The sequence below is a fragment of the Primulina tabacum genome, chromosome 9 (assembly GCF_025594145.1).
Source record: "Primulina tabacum isolate GXHZ01 chromosome 9, ASM2559414v2, whole genome shotgun sequence".
Lineage (NCBI taxonomy): Eukaryota > Viridiplantae > Streptophyta > Magnoliopsida > Lamiales > Gesneriaceae > Primulina > Primulina tabacum.
Window position 1 is genome coordinate 843,123 of NC_134558.1, and position 25,706 is coordinate 868,828.

General features: G+C 36.5%; 2 protein-coding genes across 4 annotated transcripts; one reads left to right on the forward strand and one right to left on the reverse strand.

Annotated features, from left to right (window-relative positions):
- The first annotated feature begins 14,237 nt into the window (after positions 1-14,237).
- Positions 14,238-17,296, forward strand: LOC142556624 (putative polygalacturonase). Of its 3 annotated transcripts, none has more exons than XM_075668100.1 (6): positions 14,238-14,519; positions 15,145-15,443; positions 15,574-15,691; positions 15,801-15,975; positions 16,112-16,182; positions 16,263-17,296. In XM_075668100.1, exons 1-6 carry the CDS (start codon positions 14,480-14,482, stop codon positions 16,940-16,942), a joined length of 1,383 nt encoding a protein of 460 aa, XP_075524215.1. In that variant the 5' UTR covers positions 14,238-14,479; the 3' UTR covers positions 16,943-17,296. The 3 variants fall into 3 exon arrangements, with proteins under 3 accessions (XP_075524215.1, XP_075524217.1, XP_075524216.1); XM_075668102.1 differs by having other exon boundaries at positions 14,239-14,495; XM_075668101.1 differs by having other exon boundaries at positions 14,240-14,491; positions 15,141-15,443.
- Positions 17,297-18,192: 896 nt separating this feature from the next.
- Positions 18,193-24,424, reverse strand: LOC142556522 (kinesin-like protein KIN-14I). Its single transcript, XM_075667981.1, has 19 exons — positions 24,074-24,424; positions 23,478-23,644; positions 23,183-23,326; positions 22,748-22,984; positions 22,596-22,664; positions 22,267-22,335; positions 21,991-22,068; positions 21,776-21,907; positions 21,598-21,679; positions 21,358-21,453; positions 21,109-21,282; positions 20,914-21,020; positions 20,637-20,814; positions 20,299-20,458; positions 19,980-20,233; positions 19,735-19,898; positions 19,485-19,658; positions 18,809-19,308; positions 18,193-18,696 (listed from the first exon to the last, which is right to left on the reverse strand). The coding sequence occupies exons 1-19, from the start codon at positions 24,195-24,197 to the stop codon at positions 18,567-18,569; spliced, it is 3,039 nt and encodes a 1,012-aa protein (XP_075524096.1). The 5' UTR covers positions 24,198-24,424; the 3' UTR covers positions 18,193-18,566.
- Positions 24,425-25,706: the final 1,282 nt, after the last annotated feature.

Sequence of the window (25,706 nt, forward strand, 5' to 3'; positions counted from 1 at the left end):
GTCTAATGCAGCAGCTGATGCACTAAGTCGAAAGGTATGTTCTTTATCCTTGTCGACGATCGGTGTTTCAAATTTGATAGAAGACTGCTGTTTGTCTGGATTAGCATTTGAAACAAATTATAGATCGTTGAGACTTTATACGGTGCAAGTAGAACCAGAGCTGATTATGAGAATTAAAGCGGCTCAGAAAATTGATCAGAATGTACAGAGATCAATAGTGATGGTCAGAACAGGGCATAGATCGGAATATCAGGTACGTGATAACGTCTTGTATGTAAATAATCGTTTGGTTGTGCCGAATGTTTCAGATTTGAGACGACAGATATTGTCAGAAGCACACAACAGTCGATTCAGTATTCATCCTGGTGGCAGAAAGATGTATAATGATTTGAAAAGACAGTTCTGGTGGAAACAAATGAAGACTGACATTGCCGAATTTGTTTCCATATGTCTGAATTGCCAGCAGGTGAAAGCAGAAAGAAAGAAACCAGGAGGTTTATTACAGAGTTTGTCCATTCCTGAATGGAAATGGGATCACATTTCCATGGATTTTGTAACGCAGTTACCGCGTTCCTCCCGAGGTTGTGATGCGATTTGGGTCGTGATTGACAGATTGACCAAATCCGCATGTTTTATTCCGTACAAGATGATGTACAGATTTGACCAGATGGCAGAGATTTATGTCAGAGAAGTGATCAGATTGCACGGAGTGCCGAAGTCAATTGTATCAGACCGTGATCCTCGATTTACTTCGCACTTCTGGCAGAGTTTGCAGCAGGCTCTCGGTACGAAGTTACATCTGAGTACCGCATATCATCCACAGACCGACGGACAGTCAGAGCGGACTATCCAGACACTGGAGGATATGCTGAGAGCAGTAGTGCTTGATTTTAGCACTAATTGGCAAGATGCATTGCCACTTTGTGAGTTTTCGTACAACAACAGCTATCAGACGAGTATTGAGATGGCACCATTTGAAGCGTTGTACGGAAAGAAGTGTCGATCCCCTCTCTATTGGGATGATATCTCTGAAGTGCCTGAGATTGGACCTGATATGATCAGAGATATGACTGAAAAAGTGAAGCTAATTCAAAAGAAAATGAAGGCGGCACAAGACAGACAGGCCAAATATGCCAATGTTCGACGTAGACCGTTGGTATTTGAGGCAGGAGACCGAGAATTTTTAAAGATTTCACCTTTCAGAGGAGTTGTCAGATTTGGCAAGAAAGGGAAACTGTCTCCACGATATATTGGGCCTTATGAGATTCTCGAAAAGATAGGAGATCGTTCATATCGACTCGCGTTACCGCCTTCATTATCCGGGATACATGATGTCTTTCATGTATCGTTATTAAGGAAATACCTTCCTGATGCTTCACATGCTATTCAGCCAGACGAGGCCGAAATGGATGAGACGTTGAGCTATATTGAAAAACCGATTCAGATTATTGATCGTAAAGAAAAACAGCTCAGAACGAAGACCATTCCACTTGTGAAAGTTCAATGGACTCGTCATGGCACTGAAGAAGCAACCTGGGAGACTGAATCAGATATGAGACAAGAATTCCCTGAGTTGTTTCGATAATGTAAACTTTTTAGATCGTTTCTGTATATACTCCCTATCGATATAATTGAATGCCTGTGATTTCGAGGACGAAATCGTATCTTAGGGGGGGAGAAATGTAATGCCCGAGATTTTATACCGTGTTAAATTACGATTATTGATTTTTAATCGAGATAATTATGAAAGGGCTAACCGAGACACGAAATGAGATTGTGTGTGAAAATAGATGTGCGAGGACAGTAGCATCGGCGCATATGCACGACCGGGATGCGCGCACATGCGCCAAACAGGCAGAAGACCTCTAGCATATGCGCGGAAGATGTCGCGCATATGCGCGAAGCCTATGCGAGGAACTCCAAAGAGTCTCGCGCATATGCGCGGAGATGAGTCGCGCATATGCGCGAGGCGATGTGCAAGATACGCGCGGAGACCGAGTGTCTCGCGCATATGCGCCGATTGGGGTCGCGCATATGCGCGAGACGTGTGCTACAAACATTGAGCCACTCGTCCTTACGCATGTTACGTGTATATATATATATATATACATGCAACGCTTTCCTCAGAGGAAAGAAAGGAAACGAGAGCTTCCGGGGGAATTACGTTCAATTCGATTTGCGATCAATCCGTCTGTCCAAATTTGAATCCAATTACGGCACCATGTTCCTAGCAACGACAGCTACAACAGGACGTAAGTTTTGTTACGTTTTGTTAAGATTTGAAATCATGCTATGTCCAGAATCAGATACGATTCATATATAGTGTTCTTGACATAGTAGACATCATAGAATCGAAGTCAGATTAAGAAACAGATTGATTATGAAATTGTTATGAATTTCAAAGTTAAATTGACTGAGATGTGATGTCAGATTCGTACGGTGGTTGATTGTAAATGATTGGAATTGGTATAGACTGATATAGTATTATCAGTATCGCAAGATTGTACTGTTGTACAGTCAGAATTTGATAAAACAGAGATGTTGTGATTTGATTAGAATATTGATACAGAATATTGATATTGTCATTGCCAGATTGAACATTGACAGGCTTTGAGTCGAGACTTCGATTGTATCAGAGCGACAGCAAGAAAGATATAAATAAATGTTGATTCGGGATTGCACAACTCGAGTTAGGTTTGACTTGAGTTTCCCAAAATCACATACTTTATTTTATTGCATTGATATTTGCAGATTATCAGATTGATATGTTTAGTCTATTGAATTATAGCAGAGCCAGAGTTTGAGTCTAGGGCAGATCAGCCTAGCTAGGGCAGAACCGCCGAGTCTTTGTCAGAACCGCGTAGACTCTAGACTTACGGTGTATCGATGAGCTTAGATGTAGATCGACGTCTATTGTAGACATTCGATACAGCATACCAAAGTCTAAATTAGATCGGGATCCCTAGGTTAGAAATAAGTTGAGATAAGATAATAAGTCATTGACTTAAATACAGATTCGTATTGGTTCATATAATCAGATTGGATACATGTTTTAATGATTGTTTATGCTTTTATATATGTTTTATATGATTGCATTGATACATTGTTTATACTGGGATATTTATATCTCACCGGAGTTATCCGGCTGTTGTCTTGTCTGTATGTGTGCATGGCAACAGGTGGGACAGGTTGTTCAGGGTCACAGAGGTGAAGAAAGATCGAGTTAGAGTGGAGACTACGGACTTGGACTAGAGTTAGGGTTTAAACACTTGTTATATAGTTGTTAAACCTTAGTTGAGACTGATTGTATATAGTGCAAGATTTGTACTTTTAATACTGACGTGTATGTTAAGATGTATGCCATTACGTTCCGCATTTAAAAAAAAAAATTAGACCCTGTTTATTATAATTGATTAATTAGTCCCAATGACGATTGATAAGATGATTAGCGTCCGGGTCCCCACAAGTACAGTTCGGGTAAGAGACTCCATGTTTGCTTGAATGGCTTTCAGTTTTGCAGAGTCATATTCAATTGAAGAATCCAATTTGACAGTGTGAGAGAATTGTGTAGATTGAATTTTCTTGATTTCAGTAATCATCTGCTGCATATTGTGCTGCATATTCTGGATTTCTTCAAGAACAAGATCCATTTCTGTGGATTGAAGAGGAGGTGACTGATTAGATGTTCTTGGTTCATGTGAGACTTGATCAAAGACCACCATGGTCCTATCAGATAATATCGTTTCAGAGACAGTCTGTGCTGGAACATTTGTTTCAGTTACTGCTACTTGGACTGGAGGAGATGAAGATTGATGTTGATCAACAATTGGGCTTTTCTGCTGAATAAGATTTTCAGTGAAATGGTCATGAACTGCCTCCATATTTTCAGCAATCTGTTGATTTGGTGATTGAGTAGGCACCACTGTTTGCTCCTTTAGTTCAGAAACAGCAGGCTGAACTGGTGCTTCTGTTGAGATAGAAACCTCTTGAGTGATTTGATCAGTTGAGTGATCAACTTCTTCAAAAATGGGTTCATTATTAATAGATTCTGTCACTACTGCTTGAATAATTTCATCAATGTTGGCAAAATTCAACTCAGCTTCAGAGTACAGCTGATGTTCCACAGCAGATGATTGTGGCACATCCTGAATTGGTTCTTCAGTTGTAACAATCGTTTGTTCTGAGGATGGCTCTTTCTGCTGAGAGGAGGGGTCTTCTTCTTCTTCTTCAGAGGCTTCCTCAGGAAGAACTAACTCCTGATCCATTTCCCACATTTTTATCTGAGCTTGCAAGCTAGTAAGATCTGTATCTAGCTGAGTGATCACAGCTCGATCATTATAGGCAGTTGGATTGGTGGGAATGTAGTTTGCCTTTAATTTCTCAAGCAGTTGAGATAGCTTCTTAGCTCGAATTTGATCAAAAAAATAGGTTTTTCTTTCCAAATCCTGAACAATTGTGGCAGCTTTGACCATCTTGAGGACAATTGCTTCCAGTTTGATAAAGTTGTTCAGCTGGGATTTCTTTTTTAGCTGCTTAGCAAAAATTTGAGTTCTGTAGGCTGTCCAGTCATCGTAGATTTTAAGTTTTGATGCTGCAAAATTATTAACATGTTCCCAAACAAGGTCAATTTGAGTTTGAATTGAATTGGATGGCCTGGGCCCTTCAATCAATTTGCCTTTTCCTTTTTCAGTACTGAGGATGTGTGGAATTTCCAATCCAGTACGAGTAGTATCCACCAATTCTATAATCTTTATACCTTTGGGTTTGGCAGGTTCTAGAACGGTAGGACGATTGATGTGGATTAGAGGAGCTTTGATTCTAACTGTTTCCTTTGTTGCACCAGCTGAGATTTCTGGTGGAATAATCTTCAGAGGAACTGCTTTGATAGGCTGTTGGGCATCTGAAGATATCAGTCTTTCAGTAGAAATTGATTCTACTGTGGTTGGTAATTTTGTCCTTTGTGTTCTTGGTTTCTTGGCAATTTTGGGAGAGGGCGTCTTCTCAGAATCGGATTCACTAATAATCAGTTTTCTTTTAACTGTCTTCAGTTGAGCCAATGTCTTCCTTGTTTAACTGATTTGGGAGCAGCCTGTTGTGTCCCAATCTCCTTCTTGATCTTCACGAACTGATCAGGAGAGATATCTAGTTTAGTCTTGGTTGGCAGAATATTCTTCCCATTGAAAATTTTGAATTTAGATAATCGCTCCGAATCATCAGCCACCAACCCTTTGACTTTCATCAAATAGCTTAGCGGCACTGCAAATCCTTTGGGTTGCTTGGTGGAGGAAAACATGTTCTTCAAGATACTAAAAATAAGTTGCTTCCAGTTGAATTTTCTTTCAGCCATAATGATCGTAATAGCTTGAAACTTCTCCAAAGTCAGGGCAGCATACGATCCTGCCTTTGCCAATAGCCCTTTGGCTACGATATCAGCCAGCAACTGAACCTCATGCTTCAGTTCCTTCTTAGGATCGGAAACTTTGATTTTCCGTCCATCAGCAGAGAGTGCAGTTTGCATTTCTTCAATATCTGATGCTTTAACATCAGCAAGGTGTACTAATCCATCAGAGGGTAATGAAAAGATTTCTCCGAAAGAATCTTCAGAAATGGTCACCGACTGACCATTAATAGTGGCAATGATGTTTCCATCAGAGTTGATATATCCATTTGAGTAGAGGTCTTGGAGTTCTTTTGGGTAAATCTTCTGCGAGTATTGTCCCAAAAACATTCTGAGACCAGCAGATTCAATCTTCAGAAAGACGTTTTTAATTTCAGCTTCGTGAACTGATAAAACTGAGTCAAAATCAATGGCCATAGCGTTCAACATGTGAGCTGGGATTTGATTCGCCATTGATGAGAGTAAGAAAACCTGAAATTTTGCGAAATACAAGCTCTGAGTGTATGAGCTTGCTCTGAGAGATGATGTACGCGTAAGAAAGAAAGCTGAATTGAAGCGGGAAATTATTTATATGTATGTGACTGTTTAAATTCTGGACACGTGTCAGTCCATCAAAATTTTGAATAAAAACGTGTGTACGTGTGCTATAAGCGTGTGTACAATTTAAGCGATTCAAATGCTTCCACGTTTTTCAAAATGAGACTCATCATTAAATAATAGACAGTCACGTCACTTGATTTGGAATATAATATGTTTTAATTAGTTAACTTATATGAGAAGATTAGTGAAATACCCAACTGAACGATCAGTTGTAAGACTGTGTCCTTTCAGTTGAGAGTTTACTAACATTTGTCTTCTCAGTTAACCTCTTAAAACCATTATTCCCCCTTAATTAGTGCATAAAATAATTAAAGCGAATAAATTTAAAGGTCAAAAAGATTATCGTTTGCTGAAACGTTGACGACCCTTCAGCTTCCTTGATAATCTGCTATAAATAGAAGTAACACGGTTAGTTTCAGTCATATTGGTGAAAATATTCAAGACGACAGAATGGCAGATGCGAGTAGCTCGAGTGCTTCGCAATTTTCTCTGGAAGTTAGGAAGGCTGTTATAGAAGACGAAGTCTTCTACAAGAGTCTTCCCTACTGGGAAAAGTTACAGGAGCTTGCGTTCCTATATAATTCTGGAGAGGCTACCACTCCCGAACTGATGGCAGAGTTAAGAGAAGTGCGGGAGCACTTGAATATAGCTGTGTGGGTGGATATCTTCACAGATGGTCATATCTATCAGCTGATGCTTCGAAAGGAGCTGAAGATCCTTAGGCGCATAGCTGGTTCTCACAGCTTTTCCAAGACATCTACTGGACCATTATCTGCTTGGTTGAAGATGTGGATAATTGTTGTAGAAGAGAAATATAATGATGTAATCCAAGCAAATATTTATGGTTGAATGAAACATTTATTTTGGCTTAACTTTGTTTTTCTTTTTTCTGCAAATAATAAGTTTCATTAGTTATTATATATGAATTACGATCATAAACAGATGAACTGATGACTGGTTAAGCGTTAAGTAATAAATGTCAAACTGATATCAGTTGATAATGAACAACTGATAGTTAAGAAGCCTCGGTAAATGAGAAAGGCGCTTCGGTTGATTTGAGTCTCTTCAGTTTCTTCAACATTTAAATTTCATCTGTCTATAAATAAGATGATAGAATGTGAGACAATAACAGTTCAATATGTCGGATTCAAGTAACTCTGATGCATGCAGTAGTTCGCATATTCAAGTTAATGAGCAATTAAGTCCTTATTTAGAAGAATTAAAGAAGACAATGGAAGAATATATCTTGATGAAAGTGATGTCAACATGGTTCAAGATTCATGATTTGCAGAGGGTAAGTAGTAGTGGTGCTGTTCCTACTCGTGCTCAAGCAGCAACAACAAGAAAATACATTGATCATTTTGAAGTTAGGCATGTTACAGATCTGATTGATGACAAATGTCTGTTAGAAGCAATTTTATGGAAGGAATGGCATGTGGTTGAGAAGATTTCTACAACTAGGTCATTTTCTAGAATCCAAATTTATGAGTTGAATGATTGGATTAGAGAATGGCAGGATTCAGTTGGTTCTATGATATCTTCTGTAAACTGGGATCGATGGTATTCTAAATAAAGTATTATTTTCAATTTGTTGTGTTCTTATTTTCTGCAGATAATTCTATTAGTAAAGCAACATTAGTAATAATTTTAAGACAGATCAATTAAACCAAGAATATTGCGAAAGTAAGAAAACTTAGTCTCGGGTAATGGTTTGGTGAAGATGTCAGCTGCTTGTTGCTCAGTTGATATATACTCCAGTCTAATGTCCTTCTTCAAAGCATGATCTCTAATGAAGTGGTGTCTGACATCTATATGCTTTGTCCTTGAGTGAAGAACTGGATTATAGGTGATGGCAATTGTACTCGTATTGTCACAAAATATGGGCGAATTATTTGTAATTACTCCATAATCTCTCAGTTGTTGCTAGATCCAGATCAGTTGTGCACAGCAACTACCAGCAGCAAGGTATTCTGCTTCAATTGTTGAGGTAGCTATAGATGTCTGCTTCTTGCTGAACCAAGAGATCAGCATGTCTCCTAGAAACTGACAAGATCCACTTGTACTTTTACGATCAAGCTTACATCCTGCATAATCTGCATCTGAATATCCAACTAAATTGAAAGTAGAGTCTTTAGAATACCATAACCCAACATTTTGTGTACCCTTAAGATATTTCAAGATTCTTTTAGTAGCTGAGAAATGTGATTGCTTAGGATTCGCTTGAAATCTAGCACACATACACACAGCAAATACAATATCAGAGCGACTGGCAGTTAGATATAACAATGACCCTATTAAACCTCGATATAATGTCGCCTCAACTGATATTCCCCCTTGATCAGTGTCCCAATTTTACTGATGAGCTCATGGGAGTATTCGCAGCTGAACATGATTCCATGCCAAATTTCTTCAGCAGCTCCTTTGTATATTTAGTCTGACTGATGAATGTACCAGTTTCCAGTTGCTTCACTTGTAGTCCAAAAAAGAATGTCAGTTCACCCATCATGCTCATTTCAAACTTATCCTGCATTAGCTTAGCAAATTTCTCGCATAATTTGGGGTTAGTTGACCCAAATATGATATCATCAACATAAATTTGAACTAATAAAATGTGATCATTCTTAGTAAATTTGAACAAGGTCTTATCAACTGATCCAACAGAAAAATCATGATCAGTTAGGAATTTTGAAAGAGTTTCGTACCAAGCTCTGGGAGCTTGTTTAAGACCATATAAGGCTTTGTTCAAATGATATACATGATCAGGAAAGTTGTGATTTACAAAACCTGGGGGTTGTTCAACATGTACTTCCTCTTGTAGTTGACCATTTAGGAATGCACTTTTGACATCCATTAGATAGACTTTGAAGTTCTTGTATGATGCATAAGCAAGAAACATTCTGATTGCTTCCAGTCTTGCAACTGGAGCATATGTCTCATCATAGTCAATTTCTTCCTCTTGCTTATATCCTTGTGCTACTAGTCTCGCTTTATTGCGCACAACTGAACCATCCTCGTTCAGTTTATTCCTGTACACCTATTTTGTACCTATAACAGTTTTTGAAACTGTTCTTGGAACTAAGTTCCAGACATTGTTATGAGTGAACTGATTTAGCTCTTCTTGCATTGCATTTACCCAGTTAGGATCAGCAAGAGCTTCATCAGTTTTCTTTGGTTCTAGTTGTGAGACAAAAGCTAAATAGATAAATAAATTTAGCATTTAATTGCGAGTTCTTACTGGATCAGATGGATTTCCTATTACCAGCTCAGGTGGATGTGATTTTCTCCATCTGTACTCAGTATTTGTTGTATCAGCAATTTCTTCAGTTGGTAACTGAACACAGTTTTCAGTCTCAGTTGGTGCTTCGTCAACTGGTATTTGAATGTTATCATTATACTCTCTCAACTGATCATTAGGAATGGCTTCTGGTTCAGCTGATTGATCTGACACTTCTGGTTCGGGTGTTTGGAGATTGTTTTGATTAATATGATTGTCTTTTTCATCATCATCCTCCAAACTGATATCTGTAAATTGATCAACTAGCTCAACTTGATCAGTTGGCTTATTAGTTAGTTCAGTTTCATCGAAATCAACATGAGCAGATTCTTCAACATTTAGGGTTTTCTTGTTGAAGACTCTATAAGCTATACTAACTGATTAGTATCCAAGAAATATTCCCTCTGCAGATTTAGCATCAAACGCTTTTAAATAATTTTTACCATTATCAAGGATAAAACATCTGCAGCCGAATATTTTGAAATAAGTCATTATACTTTTTCTTCCATGCTAGATCTCATATGGTGTTTTCATATGATTCTTATTAATCATTGATCTGTTCTGAGTATAACACGCAGTGTTTACTGCCTCTGCCCAAAACCTTTGAGAAATACCAGAATCAGCAAGCATTGTTATAGCAGCTTCTTTAAGGGTCCGATTTCTTCTCTCAGCTACACCATTTTGCTGAGGAGTTCTGACTGCTGAGAGCTCATGCTTAATTCCAGCATTCTCTAAAAAATTTGAAAGAGTTTGATTGATGAATTCAGTTCCTCGATCTGATCTGATTCGATCAATTCCAACTGATTTTTCATTTAAAAGTCTTTTGAAGAGCTTTATCAGTTGTGAAGCAGTATGGTCTTTAGATTTGAGAAAAATAACCCAAGTAAATCTCGAAAAATCATTTACGACTACCAAGGTGTATTTCATTCCCCATAACCTCATGACTGGTATAGGACCAAAGAGATCCATGTGCAACAGTTCTAAGCATCGGGATGAAGATTTACAACCCTTGTTTTAAAAGAAGATCGTACTTGTTTACCATACTGACATGCTGAGCAAAGTTTTTCTTTTGAAAATTCTATTTTGGGCAAACCAGTTACAAGATCATGTTTACTCAGATAGGCAATGGATTTAAAATTTAGATGACTTAGTCTCTTGTGCCACAACCAGTTTTTAGATGATTTGGAAGCAATAAAACAAACTGGTGTATAAGTTTGATCATTCCAACTGACTTTATATGTGTTTCCACAACGTTTGCCAGTTAGTATGATTTCATCAGTTGAAGTTTTAACTGAACATGAGTTTTTGTCAAAATGTACTGAGAATCCACTGTCGCATAACTGACTGATGCTGATCAAGTTATACTTCAGGTTTTCTACTAATAGAACATCTTTAAAAGTAAAGTTACCATGGATAAGCTTACCCTTAACCACAGTTCTACCTTTGGAATTGTCCCCAAAACTGATATTTGGACCACTGTATTTGATCGGTTGAGATAGCACACTTGCATCTCCTATCATATGTCGCGAACATCCATTGTCCAAATACCATATTGAGTTCTTGTTTGTACCTGTTACCTGCAGTCACACACATAATATAATTTGGTACCCATATCTATTTGGGTCCTGAACTGATTAGTCCTTTAGGAACCCATACTTGGATTAGTCTAACAGACTTTCCAGTAGCTGTATTCCAAATGGTCTTTCTCGGCTTTTGTGTGCTTGTGTAGTGTACGGATGATACAATATGTGTTTTAGCTTTATTCAACTGATTGTTCAGTCTATATCTCTTCTGAACTGGCTTGCAGTTATAGTAATTGGAATAGTCATTCGAATAGTTTTTGAAAAATATCTTTGATGACTGACTTTGTGAATCAGTTGAGAATTTTTGACTATAACCAATCCCATATCTTCTAGTCTTATTCATATTCTCAATAGGTTGCTCAATCAATTTACTGGGCTCAATTTGTTCCTGTACCACTGCTGATTTGACAAAGTGAATGTATTTCCCTTTGTCTATTGTTAGCTTTGGTTGAGTATCATTTGGATACGTTTCTCCTTGAGTGTTGAACCCTAAACCAGTTTTATCAGAAACTGATTTTTGTGAATTTTGCATCTCACTTAGTGTAGTTGATGACTTGTTCCAAGACTGAATGAGCTCAATCTGTTTTGAGTTTTCAAGCATCAACTTCTGGATTAATGACTGATTTTTATTTCTCTCTGCTTTTAACTCAGCAATCTCCCTTTTTAGACTCAACCCATCAACTGATTCATCAGTTTTGGTTTTATTGTCTGTGGGATCAGTTTGCTTTGCTTTGATTTTTTCAAATGATGATGCAAGTTTTTGATACTCATTTACCATGTCATGTAGTGTTAGAATGAGTTCTTCTCGTGTAAAATCAGTTGAACTGAAATCAAATACATGTTGGCTAGATGACTCTTCTTCTGCATCATTAGCCATCAAACACTTGACTTCCTCATCATCACTGGAGCTGTATGAGCTTTCTGGTTCTGACTCCTCACTGTCAGTTTCTGCCCATTTAGATTTGTTTTCTTCAGCTAAGAGTACCTCATGTTTCTTTCTGAAGACCTTCTTATCTTCCTTGGCTCTTCTTTTGCGTTCATATGATTTTTTTCTTCTGTCAGTTGAGCCTTGACTGTCCTTCTTGGGTTTAGGACAATTAGCAATGAAGTGACCTGATTTGACACAGTTATAGTAGGCATTTGGTTCATCTTTGGAATTGTTCCTTTGGTATGGCTTCTAGAAGTTCCCTTGATTCTTTCTCATGAACCTTCCGAATTTTTTGATGAATAATGACATAGCATCATTACTCAACTCATCAGCAGATTTTTCGACTCAACTGATTTGTTCAGTTCTGACAGCAGCTAGAGCAGTTGTGGCTGCAGAGGTAGATGGTTCTCCTTCTCTAGTCTGCAGCTCAAACTCATAAGCCTGTAAATCAGCAAACAAATCATGAAGTTCAATATGATTCAGATCTTTGGACTCCCTCATTGCCATGGTCTTGACATCCCATTCCTTGGGAAGACCTCTCATTACTTTTAGTGCAATTTCTTTATTGGTATACACTTTTCCAAGTGCATTTAACTCATTGATGATACTGTTCACTCTTTCATCATATTCGTGCATTGATTCTCCTGCTTTCATTTTGATGTTATCAAACTTTTGAACAGCAACAGAAAGTTTATTTTCTTTGGTTTGATCATTTCCTTCACACGGCTGGATCAGCTTTTCCCAAATTTTTTTGGCTGTTTTACACATCTTTATTTTGCTGAAAGCTACTTTGTCCAGCGTTTTGTACAGAATGTCTTTAGCCACATTGTCAAGATTTTCTTTTCTTTAGTCTTCAGTTTTCCATTCATCTCTGGGCTTTTCTATTCTTTGTGGTGTCCCTTCTGTTATGGCAACTGCTGTATTTGCTTTTAGAACCTTCATGGGTCCATCAGTTATGACATACCACATGTCATCATCTTGTGCAGCCAAATGAGTCTGCATTCTGATTTTCCAATCAACAAATTCTTCTCTGGAGAACATGGGAATTTTGTTGAATGAAGTCATGCTGGCAAGTTTATAGATCAAAAGTATTCAAGAACAAGATTCAACTGCTCTGATACCACTTGATAGGATCGATTAACATATCAAGAGTGTTTAGAAGGGGGGGTTGAATAAACACTCACAGTTAAAACTGGTCTTTTCTAATTTTGAGTTCAGTTTGGTGACAAACTGATTCTCGGAATCTTGTTGGTCAATGACAATCAGTTAAACTAAAGTAGTTGCGGAAAATAACTGACTGAAAGATAGAATACGAAACTGAAATAAAGTAGGCAAGGGTTGTTTCTGGATGTTCGGAGAATTTAATTACTCCTACGTCACCCCTTCTATCTCAAGGATAGGATATCCACTAAAAGACTTTGATCAAATACAAGAATTGTACTGACCCACTTCAGTTTGGACTTATCACTGTCAAATACTGAAACTCTTAGTATTACAGAATGTTCTCAGTGCGTAACTGATCTTAGCACTATCGAATTTCAACGATTATTACAACTTGCTAGTGAGCTCAAATTGTAGCCTTAACTGCTACGAATATATCAAGTAAGAGTGAGATGAGATTTTGACAGAGTGACAGCAAGCTTTTGAATAGTGTTCGCTCTTTTTTTTCTTTCAGCTGTTCTTCTGTCATATTTATAAGCTTCTTTTCTCCAACGGTAACTTGAGATGAATTTGAATCTTTGTATCCGTTGATTTCTACTTGATTATTCCTTGGACATTGTTTGCTTCATTTATTGTGATGCGGCGTCTTAATTGCTTTCACCGAAATGCGTTTTTCTAAGCTGTATTGATTGAAGTGCGGCGTTGCAATCTTCTACGTCTCTTGACGGTTGATTGTTCTTTCCCGAGATATGTTCAGTTGAAGGGTGCTTAGCATACGGCTGAATATATCAACTGATCAGTTTCCAACTGATCAGTCAGTTGATTTCAGTTATTAAGTCCAGTTGCTGAGTTCAGTTTACTCGATCAGTTGGTTCGTATTTTCAGTTGATTCATATTTTGTCAAACGTCGGAATTTAGTTTCCAACATACTTTGTCACAGAAGTGATTAGAATACGTTTTATGAGAATTTTGGTTGTGATGGCATCTGGTGTGAAAGACAATTAAAAGATTCAGCCTGGAGCAATTATGCATTCAATTGTCTTTTAGGAACATAATTATTTTATTTTATTAAAAAATGGGTTGTTTTGGATATTTTATTATTTGGGTTTTCCAAAAAGATCCTTGTATAATTTTATTTTATTATTTTTCTAAAAAAATATCCTTGTATAAATAGGTGGCCAGCCAAAGAAAATATAGTATGATTGGGGGTATGGGTCCCATAAAGGACAGAATGCACATGCGTACGCACATACTCTCACATCACAAAAATTTATTCAACTTGTCTCCTTCATTTGACGACGCTCGAATCCAATTATCTATAATTTTCCAATTTATTTTGTAATAATTATAATCATGTTAGTCAAATTGCTTGATATAGAAAGTCCTATTTGTTCATTTTGAGCTGGCTGTCCCTTCCACTTGCATCCGTTATTTGTTTGTGTAATTTTTCTCCTTAATTGCCACTCACCTCCCTTTTTCTTCTGTGCAGTTCAAGGTCTTTGAATGAATAGAGGACTTGAAAAAGAGAGTCGGACATGAAGAGGCTTGTAAGTATGTTCGTTGATTCTTTTTTCGGTAATTGATGAATGTAGCTGCTTTACTTTCCTGATTATGGTTTTTTTCGCTTTATGTGATCGTGTGTGTACGAATGGATGTTCTTCCTTTCTGGGTTTCTGTTATCGTGCTATTTGCTTTATCTTTGACCCTTGCTGTGTTTTTTATATATGGTCTTTCTTCGAGTTTAGTGACTGTAGATGGAAGTGGCTTTTTATTTGGGTCAGTTTTGGTCAATTTAATTAGATCTTCGCAGTTTTTGAGTCGGATGCCAGTTTATATGTCTACATCGGCTGTAAGAGACGCTTGATTCTTGTATACTGGATCTGAAAATAATTATTCTCGTGTTCTAATTTGAGGGTATTGATAGTTATTTAGATAAAAAAATTTGAGCCGTTTCTGGGTTCTTACTTCTGACCTAGTATTTGTTTCCATTGGATCCTATATTATGCATTTTCTAAGAATTTTTTTGTTGGTTACTGCCCCCTTAAGACAAGTTGCATTTTTTGGTTTCCTTTCTGAACATGTCCATTTATGTCGGTACTTGAGCAAATACACTTGTTCAATAAGTTATGGAAGCCCTTAAATTTGATGTTCTTCAGGGTAATGTACAATGTAATGTTATTACTCATTTCATCTCAGGCAGTACTTCTTTTGCTCCTGGTATCGAGTTATGCTGTAGAGTACAATGGAGAATGTGAGACTGCCTGGCCATTAACTCCCAGACCTCACAGTGTTTCTGTTTCCGAATTTGGGGCAGTTGGAGATGGGCGAACTTTAAACACTTTAGCATTTCAGAATGCCATTTTCTATCTCAAGTCCTTTGTGGACAAGGGTGGTGCGCAGCTATATGTTCCGGAAGGCAGGTGGCTTATCGGATGCATCAATCTTACTAGCCATCTTACCCTATTCCTTGAAAAAGATGCCATCATTCTTGGTGCTCAGGTTAACACTATAATATTAAATTTTTAAAAAAAACTAATTTCTTTTATTTGGAGAGAACAAGTTTTCAGAATCTATCAGAATGTGAATTGTTCTACACTGAAGTCTTTATCTTTAAATGTTGTTTATGCAGGATTACAGTCAGTGGGGTGTCGTTGGACCACTGCCTTCTTATGGTGGAGGCCTCGAGGTACCTGGTAGGTATCGCAGCTTGATCACTGGGCAGAATTTAACTGATGTGGTTATAACAGGTTATGCTTTTTGGCCTGAATTTCCCAGTTCAATATCGTATATTGTTAATTACCATGACAGTATTCTGATTCTGATGTGATCTATTTGTGTATTGTACCATCTTTACAGGCAATAATGGAACTATTGATGGTCAGGGTTTTGTTTGGTGGGAACAAGTGAAAGAACGTTCCTCAAATCACAGTCGACCACATTTAATAGAATTAATTGGCTCCACCAATGTTTTTATATCCAACTTAACCTTCTTGAATGCACCTGCTTCAAACATACACCCAGCTTATTGCAGGTAGATTGCTTAATTTTTGTACCTGAACCATTTGTTTATTATATATATATATATATATATATATTACATTAAGCATATGACCTCTCGATTTTTTTATTCTAAAGTCTGTTTTTTCTGTTCTGTTTCTTTTATGAAGCTACTTGCGAGTCCAGAACATAACCATATATTCTCCACCTGACTCTCCATATACTAGCGGAATAGTTCCAGGTTCGTCGATATCCAGACCCTTTTAGTAAATCATGCGCATTAACTGGTTCAGGGTTTGATGTAAAATAGTGTTACTTCAGATTCTTCCAAGCATATTTGCATTGAGAACTGCAACATTAGCATGGGATATGATGCAATTGCTCTTAAAAGTGGTTGGGATGAGTATGGCATTGCATATGGCAAACCAACCACCAAAGTTCACATTCGAGAGGTTCACCTGACAGCTTCTTCGGGATCGGGAATAGCATTTGGCAGTGAAATGTCTGGTGGCATTTCGAATATTCTAGTCGAGCACATTCATATACTTGATTCATTATCCGGCATTCAGCTAAAGACAGCGAGAGGAAGGGGTGGCTATATCAAAAACATAAAAATATCAGATGTTTTCATGGAAAATTTGAAGGAAGGAATCGAAGCTACAGGTCATTATGATTCTCATCCAGATAAAAATTTTGATCCGGATGCTCTTCCAGTGGTTAGTGAAATCTCAGTTAAGGACGTAGTTGGCGTAAATGTTACTACAGTCGGTAATTTTTCAGGAATTGATGAATTTCCTTTCACTTGTATATGTCTGTCAAATGTTTCATTTTCATTCACTTCCGATGATCCATCTTTACGGTGGTTGTGCTCCAATGTCATTGGTTCATCTATTAATGTATCACCTGAACCTTGTTCTGAACTCCAAAGCCCGTTTTCCAATTCATCCTCAGATTGTTTCTTCTTGCACTCATATCTGACTAGTCAAGTTGCAGACTTGTAACAGGACCTGTCGAATCATAAACTATTCATTTGTTAATCTGTAATTAGACAACACTTCTGCCAGCTATGCCGTATTATCTTCTGAGAATAAGCAAGACGGCCAAAAACCAAGAAGGTCAGATCAGATTCTATTCTATGTACAGAGTCGGTTTCTTCATTCATGTGTAAGAAAAGTTTTGGTAGAATATAACGACTCAGTTACATGTGCTTCACTTGTTCTGTGTTTATTAGTTATTACATTTACATTGTAAATTCTTGAACTGAAGAGTGCTTCAAGATTGATTGATTCTTAATTGTGATGAAAAAGGGATTATGTGTTGTTGGAATTTGCATTAAACTGTAAGCTTTCATTTTATTATTCCGTTTTGAATCTGTTTCTTCGAGTTGGCATCACTTATTTGTCTTACTAATATTCCAAATGCTGTACTAAAACATTGCATGCCGTCCACCACAAAATGAGGGAATAACTAGGTGATTGATAATAAAGGACCCCATTCAATATTTTAAACTGGTGATGATTGATTAGTTGTTTTTTTTTTTAAATTAAGCGCATAAATTTCACTAACTTTGGTAATCTCTGAATGCTGCTAATTAGTCGTTTCTGCAGAATTCAGTGGCCGACCATAGGAAACATTCATTTTTTGTGATGTAAAGATTTGTGCGTTCCGCAGAAACAGAGAATGTCCTAAAAAGTAGAATGATTGATTCTTTTCCTTGCACCCAAATGCCATCAACCTGGATTGTTGCTGAGTTTTTGAAATATCTTCTCTGTGGGATATTGATCAGGTGTCGTCGTTGGTATGTTCTAAAGTTTTTTCATGTGCTGTATTCGTGTCAAGTTTTAAAAAATCAAAAGACAACTTAAAATCAAAGTTTATTTTGTCGTCACTTTAAATTTAATTCCATTAATGGTGAGCACAAATTGTCTTCGGAGTCCATTGCATAAAGTGTCATCCCTCAGTATGTATTGGAAAGTGAAATCCCACTCAAAGCTAATTTTTTTAGTAGAAGATATGGCGAAAACAAACAAGCACTAGGCATCTTGGTTGTGCATTACTTGTTTATAAAACATATAAGATGGAAAAAGTAAACAAAATCATGAACATAATATATAGCTGGTGACTTTATTGATGCGTGGTCATGGATGTAAGCACGAGTGGGAAATTTTAGGCGTTTATGAATGACAGAGCATGATATAATAAAACAGTAAGGACAAAAAATGCAAGAAAAATTAATGAGGTTTCCAAGAGAAAAGAGTGCAGAATTGTCTTGCTTTATTGCATGTCATCTAAACTCCATACTTCACAAGACAGAAGTAAAATTCACAGCCTTTTCTCAAGTAGCAAAAGTAAAAACTGGCACACTTTCTTGAAATCCAGTAATTAAATAAGAAGCATCGCCTATGTTCACAAAAAAAAAGAAAAAAATCATCAAAAGTAAACGACCACATTATACAAGGATAGTGAGCAAATGAAATAATTGCTGTGGTATATGCACAAAAAAATGACGCAATAAAGAAAAATATGTAGAAATCAATAAGAAACTATAAGTATACTTCACAGTGAAGTAAAAGTAAAAAAATGAAAGATTGGAGGTAAGACAGAAGAAAGACCAGCAGTGACTCTTTACTTTCTAATTCCTGTCTTACGGTGTGTTTCAAGAGTCTGCCTTCCATTCCTGGGAAGATAATGGCCTTGACCAGCTCCATTAACAGTTTTTCTAGATGGTGATGGGCCTGATTTTGGTATCATGGTCCTGAGAGTCAAGAAAATGAAAATCATCACAATTTTTTTTGTTAAAATCAGTTCTTAACAGAGAACGGTGGATAAGTATCAAGTATGCGAGATGTCAATATGATTATCATTACCTGATTTCTGGATTTATGACTTGTTTTTTATCAGGTTTCTGAACTCTTGAATCAATGCCATTACTGAAGTTACCAAGTTTAGAATGATTGAACTGCCAGAGAAAATCTGGCTCAGATGAGTCACTTGTTGCAGCGTCAACCTCTTCCAAATCATTGGCAGTACTGACAACACACTGGTTTTTGGAAGAGGATAGATCAAGTTGTTTCCCAGGGTAATATTTGGAAGAATCTGATATATATTTCTGATACAAGACATCAGACATGTTGGCACTGTTAGCTTCCAAACGCCCAATCGTGTCCTCAGCTCCATTATTAGGATCTAGCCTGTTTACCATGAGTTTGTCCACCCACTCGCCAGATCCCAATTCTCTATCATCCTCCCCATTGTTTTGGTGAGGGATGCAGATTGGAGGCCAGGGAGGGGAATTTCCGAGTAGTTCATCTAGGTCCATGCTTTGCCTTTTTTGCCTCGGTGCAGAATTGCCCTGGGCCTGTCCATTCTGCAGATTTTGATTGTTAAAACCAGAATAACTTATTTTTGAAAAAGAGTATTCTTCAAAATGCATTCTCTGAGCGCCAGATGCTCTATTAGCATTTCATGGAGATTTTTTCTGTTAGTACCAACCTTGAGATTGTAAAAGTGAGAATACTAACAAAATTTTATTCGTTTAGTTACCTCCATATTGCCCACATCTTCCATTGGTCTCCGAAGGCCATTTGGCGACTGCATGCTAACAAAGTTAGGTTGAAAGGATGATGGCTGCATGCCACATGGAATGCCAGGTAGCTTTTGCTGCATTGAAAATGGTTCTCCTTCTTTCCTTGCCAAGGCAACTTTCAAACTGGAAATCTATCACAATAATATTGTTTGAGAAAACTCAAGAAGCTAACACAAGGGAAAGAATGCAGATAATTAGAGTAACAACCTGTTCCTTTAACTCTTTAACATCTGCAGAATTTTTATTCACTCTAGCGGCACCAAGCTCAACAGTGGCAACACGCTCGGCAAATTTAAGTGTACTAACGGTCTCTCCGACAGCATCAGGTTCAGGACTTACGTGAACAAACATTAGAGTCTTTGCTTGCCCTCCTATATATAGAATGATGATATTAACCGAAGAGGAGAAAAGTGAAAAATTGTAAGATTGATGGGTTTATACTTAGTACTTACCAAGTGAATCTTGGAGCAATTGAGTGAGTTTGCTGTTTCTATAGGGGACATGCACATTCTTCTGGGCAAGAGAGGAAATCACATCACCTAACGCAGAAAGAGATTTATTAATATGTTGTGCCTCCTTGAGTCTATCGCCGGTTACTTCAGATTTATCAACTCTCTCGCTGCCAGCCAAATCAACTAGATGCATGCAACCGCGCAGAATAGTTCCAGAAGTCAAATCTTTTCCTTGAACATGAACCGTTAAACAGCTGCAATAGTATAATGTTAGATTAAAACTCACTTCAATAACATAATTTAGGTTTCAATTAGTCACCTGTGAGAACGACTGCTACGGTCGTTGAGTGCAGTTGCACCAACTGCACGATTTCTTTGTCCAATGGTCATCAGATCAATAACATCAAATTTTGATGAGACACGAACTAAGCTGGCATCTGGCACACTAAGTCCAGTCTGAGAATTGTTACGAATTTCTAATGTATGCTTAGTTGAGGAATCCTTTTATAGTGAGGTTGAGAAAGTCTCTCAAGATAAAACTTCTGAAAGTGTACATCACCACCACAATATTGAAACTCTAGTCCATGACTTTCTTGCATTAAATAAAGTTTAAAAATTCTTTCAATCACAATATCAAATAAAAGGTTTGAAAAGGATATCTTTTGCTTAGGCTTTCGGTAAGTAGATCTCTAACTTGCTCATTGTATATCTCAATCATCTGAACAGACACGTCATAACAGAAAGTATCCTTTCTTTGTTCTGCGAGTAGGAACAAATCATTTAAAGCCCTGTAATTCACTCCTTGACTATGCTCTGTGAGATCCTTAGGTCCACTCTGTTAAAATATAAGAAATAGTCATTAGTATTGAATTTTGAGCAAAAACAGGCTGCAGCAACTCATTATTTTAACAAATAAGTAGCTTTCATCTCTTACCATAGTATATGTTTTTCCAGACCCAGTTTGTCCATAGGCGAAAATGCAAACATTGTAACCATCAAGTACTGATCTTATTAGTTGTTGTGTGTCTGAAAAAACTTCCTCTGTAAAACAGAAAGAAAATTGTGATGATGTTCATTAGTTCTTAAAATGGCACTTAAATCAAGTGTTACAATAAACCGACTTGCGAACCTTGAGTCGCAGATGGACCAAATACTTTGTTAAAGTGGAAAGATTTTCGCCCTTTCCCATTCTTTGCTAAAGTGTTCACTGTAATACTTCCTTCTTCAATTTGTTCCACACTACTCAACGAGTTGAATTGGCCCGGCAAAAAAGGTCTCACACGACAATATACTCTAATACTTCCTGATAGATTTTGAATTTTCAACATTAGCATACAGATAAATTCAGAAGGACAAGACTTGGACAAAATCACTATACCCTTTAGATCCTGGACTTGATTATAGAGCTTCCGGTTTTCCTCAACTACTCTATGATAACCAGAAGCAGCTTGAGCTAACCCATTAATATGGAATCCTTTAAATCAAATGTAAACACCGATTAAGACTGAGATCACACAAAATGAAAAATCTCAGAAAAGATAAATAAACCTCCTCTGTTCTCTCATCCTTATATTCTCCCAAAAAAATATAAACAAATCAAGGAATTCCAAATTCTCACCAAGATTTTGCATTTCTTCATGGAATTTCATTTGCATAAACTGCATACCAGCTTTTGTAGCAGAAAGATTTTGCCTTAGCATCTAGAGAGAGAGAAAATGAACATGACAAGCTCTTATATTGGAAAAAAAGATAAGCAGACGATAATAAGAGGTATGTCAACTTCCATAATTCTTTACCTTAACGTCTTTTTGCTGCTGGTCAACAATCACTTTCTGCTTTGCAAATTTACTTTCAGATTCCTCATCATGAATTTTGTTCATTTGTATCATAGCGTCTTTCTTTAGTGATGTTGGTATCTTCTGTTCCATCTTTTGATTTAAATAGTACAAAAGTTGTATCAGTAGAGCAAAAATACAAGAAAACTTTTATGGGAGAAAGGATAACAAATTACCTTCATACTGGACGGAATACTTTTTAGTAAAGATTTATCGCCATATGAAATATTGGAGTCTTTGAGGTTAACCTTCTTCTAGTAGAAACAAGAGAGAGAGAGAGAGAGAGAGAGAGAGAGAGAATAAGATCCTCTAAGGCAATATCTGGGTGTTTCAAGATGCACCAATTTCAAATGAATTATCAGAAATGTGAATAAATATTTATATAGTAAATTAAGTGTAAGTCATAACAATGTGTAAGTGACTAAGGCACCATAAAGAAAATAAGCCTATACCAATTCGACTTGTCCTGCAATATGATCCTCAAACTCCTCCACAACCTTACTTAATATGGATTCAACTAGCTGCAAATAGATAAGGTACTAATAAAATTACAAATGATAGCCACTATATCTCAAAATCCAAAAATAAAAAATAAAATAGGAATTAAAAATTATATAAACAAGTAATCGCAAATAACAGGATAATTTTTCCAATTACATAAAACACGAGAAACCAAACATGATGACCGAAAGTGTCCAACTTTTTGGAACCTCAAAATGGAAATACAATTTTAGGAAGTGGAATATATTACAGTTCACCATAAACTTGCATATTCACTCACATTTGGAACTTCTTCAGGCTTCTTATCCAATAAAATTGCTCGAACGAGAAGTCCCAAGGAAGAACTAGGCTGTAAGTTAAAAACAGAGAAAACAAGAAAATCAAGTTTATTTACTCGGAATAAAATGTCCTCTTCAAAAACAGTGTACTTACCATTTTATTTAATTCTGCATCACTACACACGCCATTCAAGGATTTCTCATTTGCGGACATGCACCTTGATAGAGAGCTTGTGAATGGCTCAGAGTTTTTGCGAACAAGTTGCTTTCCAGATGCAGTGGATTTAACATTTCCACCAAACTTCCAAACACCATTTCCTCCTGTCCGTTTCCATTCACTATAGGACTTCAGTGCCAACACACAGTTCACGATTCTTGACGATTTTCCGCCCTGAAAATTCCGAAAAATCTCATATTCTCAATATCACATCTTCTGAATTATTAATTCTATCTTACTAACTCAAATTCGAATTTGTTAGCAGGTTATTATGGACACATGATCCTTGCTTCTTCTAGTTCAATAAGGAAGTAACTGCTGTCCCTTTTCCTTTATATTTGTTAGAAATTCAACTCTAGCATCCAAAGTTACCTGCTCAAGATCAGAGGCCTCAAAAGTAGGCATCCCCATCTCTTGCACAGCTACAAGAAAGTTCCTTAAGTTTTCAAAATACTGGTAAGCAGACAATGCAGCACCATCTGGTATAAGAGCAGAGTCACATGGACTTTCAACAACCTGTAATTAAATTATCAAGATTGATTCTTTATGATAATTAAAGGATGCTGTAATGCATATGAAGAGGGGTGTGATATGGTGATATGTATATACACACACACATATATAAACGTGTATATGTGTGCGTGCATGGAAAGCTAATTGTAATGACCTTTTGCACTGCTCCAGGCTGAATTTTATTTAGTGCTGTGCAGAGAAGTATTCCACTTCTTAAACCAAGCCTAAATTCTTCTTCTGAAGGTTCCGAGGGTAAATCTTTTGCACCCACTACTCCAACCACTTTTCGTAGCCATGCAGCTGCTTCATATCTTCTTATTGCTGCACAGACAGAGATTTATTACCTAAGGTTGATCCATTATTAAACAAAACAAAAAAAAAAAACATTGATGTGATAATTATCTTTAAATATTTAAACTTTATAATGGAAGACACTGAGAAGTCAGGTTTACTCTACAAATCACCATTCGAGACAAACGAATCTAAAGATTATACAAATTATCGTACTTTCACAAAACGGGGAAAGAAAAAAGAACAGTCCAAGGCACAATCACAAATTTACTCCGTGTTCAGACGACATAGCATGTAACATTTTGGATTTGATCCAGAAACAGAAAATTAAACTTCATCAAGGTCTCAAGTTCACGCAAATTACAGATGCTACATGATTTCCTGTCAAAAAAGCAGAATTTCACCAGAAAAATAATTGGAAAGAAACAACAAAATCCCCCCAAAAAATTGAAAAGTTACCAGCTTCTTCTGCTCTGCGAGCATCCAAATCGAGACCACGAGATCGGTTTCCATGCTGTTGCAGAACATCTTCCACTACTGACGCCACAGAGAAAGAGAATGCACCTTCAGTCGAGGCCGCCATCCCACCAAATTGAATTATATTCCTCGAATGCCAACTTGATAAATTCTTCAACAATTTTAGTAACCAAAAAAGGAGGGGTTAATGGATATTGAAGCAACTTTTTTCTCCCTCTACAGCGAGGAGTTTTTGGCCATGGCTTCTTCGCCTTTTTCCTCTCTCTACAAACTGGAAAAGGCTGAGTAGTGTTGAGTGTATGCCACTGCTACTTTTTCAAATATGTCTTCCTTCGCGTAAAGCCACCACGGGCCTTGATCCGAACCTCCTGCTTCGGTGGGGACTTTTTCTCTCTTTTTTTTGTACTGATTTGGAAAATTACTATAATTGTAGTTTTTATGACTAATACTTCCCATTCTTCAACATTTTGAAACGGATATCTTATTCGACTGTCCGTCTCACAAGAAACTTTTTTACAATCCTTAGTAATACTTTTGATCTCTAAGTTTTATTTAAAAAAAAAACAAGACAAAAACTTGTGTGAGACGGTCTCACGGTTTGTATTTTGTGAGAAAGATCTCTTATTTGGATCATCCATGAAAAAATATTACTGTTTATGCTAACAGTATTATTTTTTTTATTGTGAATATCGGTAGGGTTGATGCGTCTCACAGATAAAGATCCGTGAGACCGTTTCACAAGAGACCTACTCAAACAACAATTAATCCTATATTTTATCGTTGATTTCTAATTAATCCTATATTTTATCGTCGATTTTTAAATAAGTTCGTGACATGAATCAATTTATGGAATATAATTTAACATTCTCCAGATTCATAACTAAAAATAAGTGTATTGATATAATTAAGTATTAATAATATGGAATTAAAAATATATAAATATTTTTTCTCATTACAATTAGATTCTTTTTTGTTTGGTATTACGTATATCTATGTTAATGTACGTAATCTTGTGTACGAGTAAATATAGTATATATCATATATAGTAAGAAAATTAATGCAAAAAGTATAGTTAAAGGATTATATTCTGTAAGCTTTCAATTTCTATTCTAAAAATAGTTAAATTCTTTATTTTAAATAGTTTTAAAATTTTTATACACGTGCATAAATATTTTTGAAAAATAATAAAATTTAATACATAAAAAATTATATTTATGAACATATTTTGATAATTTTTCCAAAAAATGTATTTCATAAGCTTATATATATATATTTTTTCTACTATGTTGAATAATATAAGAAAATAATATATTCATATTGTAAATAAGAGTTTATTTGTCGTCTTTATCTTTGCAATAATATTTTTTTATTTCAAATTTTTTTAAGCCAATCAAGGGGAAGGTATGTTACACAATCATGTCCCTTTGTACTTATGGTTTTATATTGAAATATTTAAGGACCTAAATAGATATTTTATTTGTAGCCACTTTTTTAAAAAAAAAAAAAGTGAATGGGAAACTAATATATATAATTACAATTTGATGTTTTTACTTGTGTTATCTTACTAATTTAAACTCTATGATATGCTTATATTTCAGGGATTCTTTGTGATACT

Excerpts from the sequence above, each read along its gene's own strand:
- LOC142556624 (XM_075668100.1), top strand. The coding sequence starts at position 14,480 with ATGAAGAGGCTTGTAAGTATGTTCGTTGATTCTTTTTTCG. Across the intron at positions 14,520-15,144 it reads GTTCGTTGATTCTTTTTTCG|TACTTCTTTTGCTCCTGGTA; the intron begins GTAATTGATGAA and ends CATCTCAGGCAG. Across the intron at positions 16,183-16,262 it reads TACTAGCGGAATAGTTCCAG|ATTCTTCCAAGCATATTTGC; the intron begins GTTCGTCGATAT and ends GTGTTACTTCAG.
- LOC142556522 (XM_075667981.1), bottom strand. The coding sequence starts at position 24,197 with ATGGCGGCCTCGACTGAAGGTGCATTCTCTTTCTCTGTGGCGTCAGTA. Across the intron at positions 19,899-19,979 it reads ATTGCTCCAAGATTCACTTG|GAGGGCAAGCAAAGACTCTA; the intron begins GTAAGTACTAAG and ends TTCTATATATAG. Across the intron at positions 19,309-19,484 it reads AAGATGTGGGCAATATGGAG|AATGGACAGGCCCAGGGCAA; the intron begins GTAACTAAACGA and ends CAAAATCTGCAG.